Source organism: Salvelinus fontinalis, unplaced genomic scaffold (genome assembly GCF_029448725.1).
Source record: "Salvelinus fontinalis isolate EN_2023a unplaced genomic scaffold, ASM2944872v1 scaffold_0134, whole genome shotgun sequence".
Classification (NCBI taxonomy): domain Eukaryota; kingdom Metazoa; phylum Chordata; class Actinopteri; order Salmoniformes; family Salmonidae; genus Salvelinus; species Salvelinus fontinalis.
The window spans coordinates 306940-322472 of NW_026600343.1; the positions used below are offsets into that span (position 1 = coordinate 306940).

At 45.8% G+C, this 15533-nt stretch overlaps 1 protein-coding gene across 1 annotated transcript in view; it reads right to left on the bottom strand.

Moving 5' to 3' along the window:
* Positions 1-15533, bottom strand: part of LOC129843425 (uncharacterized) — a 109460-nt gene that overhangs the window by 61063 nt on the left and 32864 nt on the right. The window contains exon 3 of the mRNA XM_055912139.1: positions 4512-4628. Coding sequence (XP_055768114.1) covers positions 4512-4628 — 117 coding nt within the window. The remainder of the gene's footprint in view (positions 1-4511; positions 4629-15533) is intronic.

Genomic DNA, 15533 nt, shown 5'->3' on the forward strand with positions numbered 1-15533 from the left:
CTATAAGGAGTACCAGTACTGAGTCAATGCGCAGGGGTACCAGGTAGTTAAGGTAATAATGAGACTATAAGGAGTACCAATACTGAGTCAATGCGCAGGGGTACCAGGTAGTTGAGGTAATAATGAGACTATAAGGAGTACCAGTACTGAGTCAATGTGCAGGGGTACCAGGTAGTTGAGGTAATAATGAGGCTATAAGGAGTACCAATACTGAGTCAATGCGCAGGGGTACCAGGTAGTTGAGGTAATAATGAGACTATAAGGAGTACCAGTACTGAGTCAATGTGCAGGGGTACCAGGTAGTTGAGGTAATAATGAGACTATAAGGAGTACCAGTACTGAGTCAATGTGCATGGTACCAGGTAGTTGAGGTAATAATGAGACTATAAGGAGTACCAGTACTGAGTCAATGTGCAGGGTACCAGGTAGTTGAGGTAATAATGAGACTATAAGGAGTACCAGTACTGAGTCAATGTGCAGGGTACCAGGTAGTTGAGGTAATAATGAGACTATAAGGAGTACCAGTACTGAGTCAATGTGCAGGGTACCAGGTAGTTGAGGTAATAATGAGACTATAAGGAGTACCAGTACTGAGTCAATGTGCAGGGGTACCAGGTAGTTGAGGTAATAATGAGACTATAAGGAGTACCAGTACTGAGTCAATGTGCATGGTACCAGGTAGTTGAGGTAATAATGAGACTATAAGGAGTACCAGTACTGAGTCAATGTGTAGGGGTACCAGGTAGTTGAGGTAATAATGAGACTATAAGGAGTACCAGTACTGAGTCAATGTGCAGGGGTACCAGGTAGTTGAGGTAATAATGAGACTGTCACAGCTGTCGCTTTCCTCATCCTCAGATGAGGTGAGGAGAGAAGGATCTTCTGACCAAAATGCGGAGTCTGGGAAATATGCCATCTTTATTTTATAACGAACACCGATGACAACGAAAACAAACACTTTCAAAACTTACAAAATAACAAACGACGTAGAACGGAACCTGAACATAAACTCACATAACAAACGTAAACTCACGGACAGGAACGTTACATCGAAACACACGAACAGCCAAACAGTCCCGTAAGTGAAACACATCGACAACGACGAAGACATCACAGGAGACAATCACCCACAAACACACAGTGATAATGCCCTACCTAAATATGACTCTTGATTAGAGGAAAATGCAAACCACCTGCCTCTAATCAAGAGCCATACCAGGCAAACCGAAACCAACATAGAAACAGATAACATAGACTGCCCACCCAAAACACATGCCCTGACCATAAACACATAAAAACTAACATAAATAGGTCAGGATTGTTACAGTACCCCCCCCCCAAGGTGCGAACGCCGGGCGCACCAGCACAAAGTCCAGGGGGGGGTCCGGGTGGGCAGTTGACCACGGTGGTGGTTCCGGTTCAGGACGCTGTCCCCGCACCACCATAGTCACTCCCCTCTTCTTTCTACCCCTTCTAATGCCCACCCTAACACTACCTTCCCCTAAATAAACAGCTAGCACCAGGACAAGGGGCAGCACCGGGACAAGGGGTAGCACCGGGACAAGGGGCAGCACCAGAACAAGGGGCAGCACCAGGATAAGGACCATCACTGGAATAAGGGGCAGCACCGGGACAAGGGGCAGCACCGGGACAAGGGGCAGCACCGGGACAAGGGGCAGCACCGGGACAAGGGGCAGCACCGGGACAAGGGGCAACACCGGGACAAGGGGCAGATCCCGGCTGAAGGACTCTGGCAGGTCCTGTTTAGACGGCTCTGGCAGGTCCATGCAGACTGACGGCTCTCTACGCTCATGGCAGGCTGACGGCTCTCTACGCTCATGGCAGGCTGACGGCTCTCTACGCTCATGGCAGGCTGACGGCTCTCTACGCTCATGGCAGGCTGACGGCTCTCGACGCTCATGGCAGGCTGACGGCTCTCGACGCTCATGGCAGGCTGACGGCTCTCGACGCTCATGGCTCTCTGACGGCTCTGGCTGCTCATGGCTCTCTGACGGCTCTGGCTGCTCATGGCTCTCTGACGGCTCTGGCTGCTCATGGCTCTCTGACGGCTCTGGCTGCTCATGGCTCTCTGGCGGCTCTGGCAGATCCTGTCTGATTGGCGGCTCTGGCAGATCCTGTCTGGTTGGCGGCTCTGGCAGATCCTGTCTGGTTGGCGGCTCTGGCAGATCCTGTCTGGTTGGCGGCTCTGGCAGATCCTGTCTGGTTGGCGGCTCTGGCAGATCCTGTCTGGCGGGCGGCTCTAGCGGCTCCTGTCTGGCTGACGGCTCTAGCGGCTCCTGTCTGGCGGACGGCTCTGTAGGCTCATGGCAGACGGGCGGCTTTGCAGGCTCATGGCAGACGGGCGGCTTTGCAGGCTCCTGGCAGACGGATGGCTCAGACGGCGCTGGGGAGACGGATGGCTCAGATGGCGCTGGGGAGACGGATGGCTCAGATGGCGCTGGGGAGACGGATGGCTCAGATGGCGCTGGGGAGACGGATGGCTCTGGCCGGATACGGCGCACTGTAGACCTGGTGCGTGGTGCCGGAACTGGAGGCACCGGGCTAATGATAAGCACCTTCCTACTAGTGCGTGGAGCAGGGACAGGGCACACTGAACTCTCAAAGCGTACTCTATACCTGGTGCGTGGTACCGGCACTGGTGGCACCTGGCTGAGGGCACGCACCTCAGGACTAGTACGGGGAGAAGTGACAGTGTGTACAGGACTTAGGAGACGCACAGGTGGCTTAGTGCGTGGGGCCGGAACTGGAGGCACTGAACTGGATACACGCACTATAGGGAGAGTGCGTGGAGGAGGAACAGGGCTCTGGAAATGCACTGGTAGCCTAGTGCGTAATGTAGGCACTGTAGGTACTAGGCTGGGGCGGGGAGGTGGCGCCGGAAATACCGGACCGTGCAGGCGTACTGGCTCTCTTGAGCATTGAGCCTGCCCAACCTTACCTGGTTGAATGCTCCCGGTCGCCCTGCCAGTGCGGCGAGGTGGAATAGCCCGCACTGGGCTGTGTAGGCGAACCGGGGAAACCATGCGTAAGGCAGGTGCCATGTATGCCGGCCCGAGGAGACGCACTGGAGACCAGACGCGTTGAGCCGGCCTCATGACACCTGGCTCAATGCCCAATCTAGCCCTACCAGTGCGGGGAGGTGGAATAACCCGCACTGGGCTATGCACACGTACAGGAGACACCGTGCGCTCTACTGCGTAACACGGTGTCTGCCCGTACTCCCGCTCTCCACGGTTAGCCTGGGAAGTGGGCGCAGGTCTCCTACCTGCCCTTGGCCCACTACCCTTTAGCCCCCCCCCCAAGAAATTTTTGGGAGTTACTCACAGGCGTTCTCGGCTTCCGTGCCAGACGCGTTCCCTCATAATTCCGGTTACGAGCTTGATTCTCCGGCTTCCATCCACGTCTCCTAGCTGCCTCCTCATACCAGCGCTCCTGGGCTGTGACTGCCTCACTCTTCTCACGAGAGCAGCGATATTCCCCAGTTTGCGCCCAGGGTCCTCTACCAGACAGGATCTCCTCCCAAGTCCAAAAATCCTTGTTGCTCCGTCGATTTTTCCCATACCGCTTGGTCTCTGTATTTTGGTGGGTGATTCTGTCACAGCTGTCGCTTTCCTCATCCTCAGATGAGGTGAGGAGAGAAGGATCTTCTGACCAAAATGCGGAGTCTGGGAAATATGCCATCTTTATTTTATAACGAACACCGATGACAACGAAAACAAACACTTTCAAAACTTACAAAATAACAAACGACGTAGAACGGAACCTGAACATAAACTCACATAACAAACGTAAACTCACGGACAGGAACGTTACATCGAAACACACGAACAGCCAAACAGTCCCGTAAGTGAAACACATCGACAACGACGAAGACATCACAGGAGACAATCACCCACAAACACACAGTGATAATGCCCTACCTAAATATGACTCTTGATTAGAGGAAAATGCAAACCACCTGCCTCTAATCAAGAGCCATACCAGGCAAACCGAAACCAACATAGAAACAGATAACATAGACTGCCCACCCAAAACACATGCCCTGACCATAAACACATAAAAACTAACATAAATAGGTCAGGACTGTTACAGAGACTATAAGGAGTACCAGTACTGAGTCAATGTGTAGGGGTACCAGGTAGTTGAGGTAATAATGAGACTATAATTGAGGTAATATGTACATGTAGGTAGGGGTAAAAGTGACTAGAGATTACATCTCCTCATCCAGGGAGTGCACACACACACACACACACACACACACACACACACACACACACACACACACACACACACACACACACACACACACACACACACACACACACACACACACACACACACACACACACACACACAGGACTATGAAAATGGACAAAAGGATTAGCCTATGGATTATGAAAACAACAAAAGAAATGGGAAAATGGGAGAGTAGAAATGACTAGAGACAGTGTTGTTTAACTCACTGACCATGACCCATGAGTTCTTCTTACCTTTGTTCAGTAGAAAAGTCTCCCTCTCTAAAGGATATAGGATGACCCATAGACCGGTCACTCTTCATGGACACACAGCTGGGAACAGGGGAGGCTGGTCTCTCCTGCTTGATTGGACTTCAACACAACAGAGACAAACATTACATCTCTCATCTACTCTGAGCTCAGATGTGGAAACAGAAGAAGAGTTTCATTCCAAAAAGCTATATATCCATTTTCAGAAATGTTCGTAAATTAGCTTTTATTCTTTAAAGAAGTTATGTTTTGTTATTGTTTTAATCTGAAAGAGATTGGTGTGTTTTTCCACTATCTAATCATGGCATGGGATTGTTCAATGACAGACATGTATTTGTTTAAAAATCCCTTGATGTTTTCATTTCAGAGAGACAAATAATCATGTTTTTATTTCTCGCAAAATGCTATATATTTGCCTCACTCTCAAATGTGACCGACCATAATAATGAGGCTATAAGGAGTACCAATACTGAGTCAATGCGCAGGGGTACCAGGTAGTTGAGGTAATAATGAGACTATAAGGAGTACCAGTACTGAGTCAATGTTCAGGGGTACCAGTTAGTTGAGGTAATAATGAGACTATAAGGAGTACCAGTACTGAGTCAATGTGCAGGGGTACCAGGTAGTTGAGGTAATAATGAGACTATAAGGAGTACCAGTACTGAGTCAATGTGCAGGGGTACCAGGTAGTTGAGGTAATAATGAGACTATAAGGAGTACCAGTACTGAGTCAATGTGCAGGGGTACCAGGTAGTTGAGGTAATAATGAGACTATAAGGAGTACCAGTACTGAGTCAATGTTCAGGGGTACCAGGTAGTTGAGGTAATAATGAGACTATAAGGAGTACCAGTACTGAGTCAATGTGCAGGGGTACCAGGTAGTTTGGGTAATAATGAGACTATAAGAAGTACCAGTACTGAGTCAATGTGTAGGGGTACCAGGTAGTTGAGGTAATAATGAGACTATAAGGAGTACCAGTACTGAGTCAATGTGCAGGGGTACCAGGTAGTTGAGGTAATAATGAAGCTATAAGGAGTACCAGTACTGAGTCATTGTGCAGGGGTACCAGGTAGTTTGGGTAATAATGAGACTATAAGAAGTACCAGTACTGAGTCAATGTGCAGGGGTACCAGGTAGTTGAGGTAATAATGAGACTATAAGGAGTACCAGTACTGAGTCAATGTGCAGGGGTACCAGGTAGTTGAGGTAATAATGAGGCTATAAGGAGTACCAGTACTGAGTCAATGTGCAGGGTACCAGGTAGTTGAGGTAATAATGAAGCTATAAGGAGTACCAGTACTGAGTCATTGTGCAGGGGTACCCGGTAGTTTGGGTAATAATGAGACTATAAGGAGTACCAGTACTGAGTCAATGTGCAGGGGTACCAGGTAGTTGAGGTAATAATGAGGCTATAAGGAGTACCAGTACTGAGTCAATGTGCAGGGTACCAGGTAGTTGAGGTAATAATGAGGCTATAAGGAGTACCAGTACTGCGTCAATGTGCAGGGGTACCAGGTGTTGAGGTAATAATGAGACTATAAGGAGTACCAGTACTGAGTCAATGTGCAGGGGTACCAGGTAGTTGGGGTAATAATGAGACTATAAGGAGTACCAGTACTGAGTCAATGTGCAGGGTACCAGGTAGTTGGGGTAATAATGAGGCTATAAGGAGTACCAGTACTGAGTCAATGTGCAGGGTACCAGGTAGTTGAGGTAATAATGAAGCTATAAGGAGTACCAGTACTGAGTCATTGTGCAGGGGTACCAGGTAGTTTGGGTAATAATGAGACTATAAGAAGTACCAGTACTGAGTCAATGTGTAGGGGTACCAGGTAGTTGAGGTAATAATGAGACTATAAGGAGTACCAGTACTGAGTCAATGTGCAGGGGTACCAGGTAGTTGAGGTAATAATGAAGCTATAAGGAGTACCAGTACTGAGTCATTGTGCAGGGGTACCAGGTAGTTTGGGTAATAATGAGACTATAAGAAGTACCAGTACTGAGTCAATGTGCAGGGGTACCAGGTAGCTGAGGTAATAATGAGACTATAAGGAGTACCAGTACTGAGTCAATGTGCAGGGTACCAGGTAGTTGAGGTAATAATGAGACTATAAGGAGTACCAGTACTGAGTCAATGTGCAGGGGTACCAGGTAGTTGAGGTAATAATGAGGCTATAAGGAGTACCAGTACTGAGTCAATGTGCAGGGTACCAGGTAGTTGGGGTAATAATGAGGCTATAAGGAGTACCAGTACTGAGTCAATGTGCAGGGTACCAGGATGTTGAGGTAATAATGAAGCTATAAGGAGTACCAGTACTGAGTCATTGTGCAGGGGTACCAGGTAGTTTGGGTAATAATGAGACTATAAGAAGTATCAGTACTGAGTCAATGTGTAGGGGTACCAGGTAGTTGAGGTAATAATGAGACTATAAGGAGTACCAGTACTGAGTCAATGTGCAGGGGTACCAGGTAGTTGAGGTAATAATGAAGCTATAAGGAGTACCAGTACTGAGTCATTGTGCAGGGGAACCCGGTAGTTTGGGTAATAATGAGACTATAAGGAGTACCAGTCCTGAGTCAATGTGCAGGGGTACCAGGTAGTTGAGGTAATAATGAGGCTATAAGGAGTACCAGAACTGAGTCAATGTGCAGGGTACCAGGTAGTTGAGGTAATAATGAGGCTATAAGGAGTACCAGTACTGAGTCAATGTGCAGGGGTACCAGGTGTTGAGGTAATAATGAGACTATAAGGAGTACCAGTACTGAGTCAATGTGCAGGGTACCAGGTAGTTGGGGTAATAATGAGACTATAAGGAGTACCAGTACTGAGTCAATGTGCAGGGTACCAGGTAGTTGGGGTAATAATGAGGCTATAAGGAGTACCAGTACTGAGTCAATGTGCAGGGTATCAGGTAGTTGAGGTAATAATGAAGCTATAAGGAGTACCAGTACTGAGTCATTGTGCAGGGGTACCAGGTAGTTTGGGTAATAATGAGACTATAAGAAGTACCAGTACTGAGTCAATGTGTAGGGGTACCAGGTAGTTGAGGTAATAATGAGACTATAAGGAGTACCAGTACTGAGTCGAAGTGCAGGGGTACCAGGTAGTTGAGGTAATAATGAAGCTATAAGGAGTACCAGTACTGAGTCATTGTGCAGGGGTACCAGGTAGTTTGGGTAATAATGAGACTATAAGAAGTACCAGTACTGAGTCAATGTGCAGGGGTACCAGGTAGTTGAGGTAATAATGAGACTATAAGGAGTACCAGTACTGAGTCAATGTGCAGGGTACCAGGTAGTTGAGGTAATAATGAGACTATAAGGAGTACCAGTACTGAGTCAATGTGCAGGGGTACCAGGTAGTTGAGGTAATAATGAGACTATAAGGAGTACCAGTACTGAGTCAATGTGCAGGGGTACCAGGTAGTTGAGGTAATAATGAGGCTATAAGGAGTACCAGTACTGAGTCAATGTGCAGGGGTACCAGGTACTTGAGGTAATAATGAGACTATAAGGAGTACCAGTACTGAGTCAATGTGCAGGGGTACCAGGTAGTTGAGGTAATAATGAGACTATACGGAGTACCAGTACTGAGTCAATGTGCAGGGGTACCAGGTAGTTGAGGTAATAATGAGGCTTTAAGGAGTACCAGTACTGAGTCAATGTGCAGGGGTACCAGGTAGATGTGGTTATAATGAGACTATAAGGAGTACCAGTACTGAGTCAATGTGCAGGGGTACCAGGTTATTGAGGTAATAATGAGACTATAAGGAGTACCAGTACTGAGTCAATGTGCAGGGGTACCAGGTAGTTGAGGTAATAATGAGACTATAAGGAGTACCAGTACTGAGTCAATGTGCAGGGGTACCAGGTAGTTGAGGTAATAATGAGACTATAAGGAGTACCAGTACTGAGTCAATGTGCAGGGGTACCAGGTAGTTGAGGTAATAATGAGACTATAAGGAGTACCAGTACTGAGTCAATGTGCAGGGGTACCAGGTAGTTGAGGTAATAATGAGACTATAAGGAGTACCAGTACTGAGTCAATGTGCAGGGTACCAGGTAGTTGAGGTAATAATGAGACTATAAGGAGTACCAGTACTGAGTCAATGTGCAGGGTACCAGGTAGTTGAGGTAATAATGAGACTATAAGGAGTACCAGTACTGAGTCAATGTGCAGGGGTACCAGGTAGTTGAGGTAATAATGAGACTATAAGGAGTACCAGTACTGAGTCAATGTGCAGGGTACCAGGTAGTTGAGGTAATAATGAGACTATAAGGAGTACCAGTACTGAGTCAATGTGCAGGGGTACCAGGTAGTTGAGGTAATAATGAGGCTATAAGGAGTACCAGTACTGAGTCAATGTGCAGGGGTACCAGGTACTTGAGGTAATAATGAGACTATAAGGAGTACCAGTACTGAGTCAATGTGCAGGGGTACCAGGTAGTTGAGGTAATAATGAGGCTTTAAGGAGTACCAGTACTGAGTCAATGTGCAGGGGTACCAGGTAGATGTGGTTATAATGAGACTATAAGGAGTACCAGTACTGAGTCAATGTGCAGGGGTACCAGGTTATTGAGGTAATAATGAGACTATAAGGAGTACCAGTACTGAGTCAATGTGCAGGGGTACCAGGTAGTTGAGGTAATAATGAGACTATAAGGAGTACCAGTACTGAGTCAATGTGCAGGGGTACCAGGTAGTTGAGGTAATAATGAGACTATAAGGAGTACCAGTACTGAGTCAATGTGCAGGGGTACCAGGTAGTTGAGGTATAAATGAGACTATAAGGAGTACCAGTACTGAGTCAATGTGCAGGTTACCAGGTAGTTGGGGTAATAATGAGGCTATAAGGAGTACCAGTACTGAGTCAATGTGCAGGGTACCAGGTAGTTGAGGTAATAATGAAGCTATAAGGAGTACCAGTACTGAGTCATTGTGCAGGGGTACCAGGTAGTTTGGGTAATAATGAGACTATAAGAAGTACCAGTACTGAGTCAATGTGTAGGGGTACCAGGTAGTTGAGGTAATAATGAGACTATAAGAAGTACCAGTACTGAGTCAATGTGTAGGGGTACCAGGTAGTTGAGGTAATAATGAGACTATAAGAAGTACCAGTACTGAGTCAATGTGTAGGGGTACCAGGTAGTTGAGGTAATAATGAGGCTATAAGGAGTACCAGTACTGAGTCATTGTGCAGGGGTACCAGGTAGTTGAGGTAATAATGAAGCTATAAGGAGTACCAGTACTGAGTCATTGTGCAGGGGTACCAGGTAGTTTGGGTAATAATGAGACTATAAGAAGTACCAGTACTGAGTCAATGTGCAGGGGTACCAGGTAGTTGAGGTAATAATGAGACTATAAGGAGTACCAGTACTGAGTCAATGTGCAGGGTACCAGGTAGTTGAGGTAATAATGAGACTATAAGGAGTACCAGTACTGAGTCAATGTGCAGGGTACCAGGTAGTTGGGGTAATAATGAGACTATAAGGAGTACCAGTACTGAGTCAATGTGCAGGGTACCAGGTAGTTGGGGTAATAATGAAGCTATAAGGAGTACCAGTACTGAGTCATTGTGCAGGGGTACCAGGTAGTTTGGGTAATAATGAGACTATAAGAAGTACCAGTACTGAGTCAATGTGCAGGGGTACCAGGTAGTTGAGGTAATAATGAGACTATAAGGAGTACCAGTACTGAGTCAATGTGCAGGGTACCAGGTAGTTGAGGTAATAATGAGACTATAAGGAGTACCAGTACTGAGTCAATGTGCAGGGGTACCAGGTAGTTGAGGTAATAATGAGGCTATAAGGAGTACCAGTACTGAGTCAATGTGCAGGGTACCAGGTAGTTGGGGTAATAATGAGGCTATAAGGAGTACCAGTACTGAGTCAATGTGCAGGGTACCAGGTAGTTGAGGTAATAATGAAGCTATAAGGAGTACCAGTACTGAGTCATTGTGCAGGGGTACCAGGTAGTTTGGGTAATAATGAGACTATAAGAAGTACCAGTACTGAGTCAATGTGTAGGGGTACCAGGTAGTTGAGGTAATAATGAGACTATAAGGAGTACCAGTACTGAGTCAATGTGCAGGGGTACCAGGTAGTTGAGGTAATAATGAAGCTATAAGGAGTACCAGTACTGAGTCATTGTGCAGGGGAACCCGGTAGTTTGGGTAATAATGAGACTATAAGGAGTACCAGTACTGAGTCAATGTGCAGGGGTACCAGGTAGTTGAGGTAATAATGAGGCTATAAGGAGTACCAGAACTGAGTCAATGTGCAGGGTACCAGGTAGTTGAGGTAATAATGAGGCTATAAGGAGTACCAGTACTGAGTCAATGTGCAGGGGTACCAGGTGTTGAGGTAATAATGAGACTATAAGGAGTACCAGTACTGAGTCAATGTGCAGGGTACCAGGTAGTTGGGGTAATAATGAGACTATAAGGAGTACCAGTACTGAGTCAATGTGCAGGGTACCAGGTAGTTGGGGTAATAATGAGGCTATAAGGAGTACCAGTACTGAGTCAATGTGCAGGGTATCAGGTAGTTGAGGTAATAATGAAGCTATAAGGAGTACCAGTACTGAGTCATTGTGCAGGGGTACCAGGTAGTTTGGGTAATAATGAGACTATAAGAAGTACCAGTACTGAGTCAATGTGTAGGGGTACCAGGTAGTTGAGGTAATAATGAGACTATAAGGAGTACCAGTACTGAGTCGAAGTGCAGGGGTACCAGGTAGTTGAGGTAATAATGAAGCTATAAGGAGTACCAGTACTGAGTCATTGTGCAGGGGTACCAGGTAGTTTGGGTAATAATGAGACTATAAGAAGTACCAGTACTGAGTCAATGTGCAGGGGTACCAGGTAGTTGAGGTAATAATGAGACTATAAGGAGTACCAGTACTGAGTCAATGTGCAGGGTACCAGGTAGTTGAGGTAATAATGAGACTATAAGGAGTACCAGTACTGAGTCAATGTGCAGGGTACCAGGTAGTTGAGGTAATAATGAGACTATAAGGAGTACCAGTACTGAGTCAATGTGCAGGGGTACCAGGTAGTTGAGGTAATAATGAGGCTATAAGGAGTACCAGTACTGAGTCAATGTGCAGGGGTACCAGGTACTTGAGGTAATAATGAGACTATAAGGAGTACCAGTACTGAGTCAATGTGCAGGGGTACCAGGTAGTTGAGGTAATAATGAGACTATACGGAGTACCAGTACTGAGTCAATGTGCAGGGGTACCAGGTAGTTAAGGTAATAATGAGGCTTTAAGGAGTACCAGTACTGAGTCAATGTGCAGGGGTACCAGGTAGATGTGGTTATAATGAGACTATAAGGAGTACCAGTACTGAGTCAATGTGCAGGGGTACCAGGTTATTGAGGTAATAATGAGACTATAAGGAGTACCAGTACTGAGTCAATGTGCAGGGCTACCAGGTAGTTGAGGTAATAATGAGACTATACGGAGTACCAGTACTGAGTCAATGTGCAGGGGTACCAGGTAGTTGAGGTAATAATGAGGCTTTAAGGAGTACCAGTACTGAGTCAATGTGCAGGGGTACCAGGTAGATGTGGTTATAATGAGACTATAAGGAGTACCAGTACTGAGTCAATGTGCAGGGGTACCAGGTTATTGAGGTAATAATGAGACTATAAGGAGTACCAGTACTGAGTCAATGTGCAGGGGTACCAGGTAGTTGAGGTAATAATGAGACTATAAGGAGTACCAGTACTGAGTCAATGTGCAGGGGTACCAGGTAGATGTGGTTATAATGAGACTATAAGGAGTACCAGTACTGAGTCAATGTGCAGGGGTACCAGGTTATTGAGGTAATAATGAGACTATAAGGAGTACCAGTACTGAGTCAATGTGCAGGGGTACCAGGTAGTTGAGGTAATAATGAGACTATAAGGAGTACCAGTACTGAGTCAATGTGCAGGGGTACCAGGTAGTTGAGGTAATAATGAGACTATAAGGAGTACCAGTACTGAGTCAATGTGCAGGGGTACCAGGTAGTTGAGGTATAAATGAGACTATAAGGAGTACCAGTACTGAGTCAATGTGCAGGGTACCAGGTAGTTGGGGTAATAATGAGGCTATAAGGAGTACCAGTACTGAGTCAATGTGCAGGGTACCAGGTAGTTGAGGTAATAATGAAGCTATAAGGAGTACCAGTACTGAGTCATTGTGCAGGGGTACCAGGTAGTTTGGGTAATAATGAGACTATAAGAAGTACCAGTACTGAGTCAATGTGTAGGGGTACCAGGTAGTTGAGGTAATAATGAGACTATAAGAAGTACCAGTACTGAGTCAATGTGTAGGGGTACCAGGTAGTTGAGGTAATAATGAGACTATAAGAAGTACCAGTACTGAGTCAATGTGTAGGGGTACCAGGTAGTTGAGGTAATAATGAGGCTATAAGGAGTACCAGTACTGAGTCATTGTGCAGGGGTACCAGGTAGTTGAGGTAATAATGAAGCTATAAGGAGTACCAGTACTGAGTCATTGTGCAGGGGTACCAGGTAGTTTGGGTAATAATGAGACTATAAGAAGTACCAGTACTGAGTCAATGTGCAGGGGTACCAGGTAGTTGAGGTAATAATGAGACTATAAGGAGTACCAGTACTGAGTCAATGTGCAGGGTACCAGGTAGTTGAGGTAATAATGAGACTATAAGGAGTACCAGTACTGAGTCAATGTGCAGGGTACCAGGTAGTTGGGGTAATAATGAGACTATAAGGAGTACCAGTACTGAGTCAATGTGCAGGGTACCAGGTAGTTGGGGTAATAATGAGGCTATAAGGAGTACCAGTACTGAGTCAATGTGCAGGGTACCAGGTAGTTGGGGTAATAATGAAGCTATAAGGAGTACCAGTACTGAGTCATTGTGCAGGGGTACCAGGTAGTTTGGGTAATAATGAGACCATAAGAAGTACCAGTACTGAGTCAATGTGTAGGGGTACCAGGTAGTTGAGGTTATAATGAGACTATAAGGAGTACCAGTACTGAGTCAATGTGCATGGTACCAGGTAGTTGAGGTAATAATGAGACTATAAGGAGTACCAGTACTGAGTCAATGTCCAGGGGTACCAGGTAGTTTGGGTAATAATGAGACTATAAGGAGTATCAGTACTGAGTCAATATGCAGGGTACCAGGTAGTTGAGGTAATAATGAGACTATAAGGAGTACCAGTACTGAGTCAATGTGCAGGGGTACCAGGTAGTTGAGGTAATAATGAGACTATAAGGAGTACCAGTACTGAGTCAATGTGCAGGGGTACCAGGTAGTTGAGGTAATAATGAGACTATAAGGAGTACCAGTACTGAGTCAATGTGCAGGGGTACCAGGTAGTTGAGGTAATAATGAGACTATAAGGAGTACCAGTACTGAGTCAATGTGCAGGGGTACCAGGTAGTTGAGGTAATAATGAGACTATAAGGAGTACCAGTACTGAGTCAATGTGCAGGGGTACCAGGTAGTTGAGGTAATAATGAGACTATAAGGAGTACCAGTACTGAGTCAATGTGCAGGGGTACCAGGTAGTTTGGGTAATAATGAGACTATAAGAAGTACCAGTACTGAGTCAATGTGTAGGGGTACCAGGTAGTTGAGGTAATAATGAGACTATAAGAAGTACCAGTACTGAGTCAATGTGTAGGGGTACCAGGTAGTTGAGGTAATAATGAGGCTATAAGGAGTACCAGTACTGAGTCATTGTGCAGGGGTACCAGGTAGTTGAGGTAATAATGAAGCTATAAGGAGTACCAGTACTGAGTCATTGTGCAGGGGTACCAGGTAGTTTGGGTAATAATGAGACTATAAGAAGTACCAGTACTGAGTCAATGTGCAGGGGTACCAGGTAGTTGAGGTAATAATGAGACTATAAGGAGTACCAGTACTGAGTCAATGTGCAGGGTACCAGGTAGTTGAGGTAATAATGAGACTATAAGGAGTACCAGTACTGAGTCAATGTGCAGGGTACCAGGTAGTTGGGGTAATAATGAGACTATAAGGAGTACCAGTACTGAGTCAATGTGCAGGGTACCAGGTAGTTGGGGTAATAATGAGGCTATAAGGAGTACCAGTACTGAGTCAATGTGCAGGGTACCAGGTAGTTGGGGTAATAATGAAGCTATAAGGAGTACCAGTACTGAGTCATTGTGCAGGGGTACCAGGTAGTTTGGGTAATAATGAGACTATAAGCAGTACCAGTACTGAGTCAATGTGTAGGGGTACCAGGTAGTTGAGGTTATAATGAGACTATAAGGAGTACCAGTACTGAGTCAATGTGCATGGTACCAGGTAGTTGAGGTAATAATGAGACTATAAGGAGTACCAGTACTGAGTCAATGTCCAGGGGTACCAGGTAGTTTGGGTAATAATGAGACTATAAGGAGTATCAGTACTGAGTCAATATGTAGGGTACCAGGTAGTTGAGGTAATAATGAGACTATAAGGAGTACCAGTACTGAGTCAATGTGCAGGGGTACCAGGTAGTTGAGGTAATAATGAGACTATAAGGAGTACCAGTACTGAGTCAATGTGCAGGGGTACCAGGTAGTTGAGGTAATAATGAGACTATAAGGAGTATCAGTACTGAGTCAATGTGCAGGGGTACCAGGTAGTTGAGGTAATAATGAGACTATAAAGAGTACCAGTACTGAGTCAATGTGCAGGGGTACCAAGTAGTTGAGGTAATAATGAGACTATAAGGAGTACCAGTACTGAGTCAATGTGCAGGGGTACCAGGTAGTTTGGGTAATAATGAGACTATAAGGAGTACCAGTACTGAGTCAATGTGCAGGGGTACCAGGTAGTTGAGGTAATAATGAGACTATAAGGAGTACCAGTACTGAGTCAATGTGCAGGGGTACCAGGTAGTTGAGGTAATAATGAGACTATAAGGAGTATCAGTACTGAGTCAATGTGCAGGGGTACCAGGTAGTTGAGGTAATAATGAGACTATAAAGAGTACCAGTACTGAGTCAATGTGCAGGGGTACCA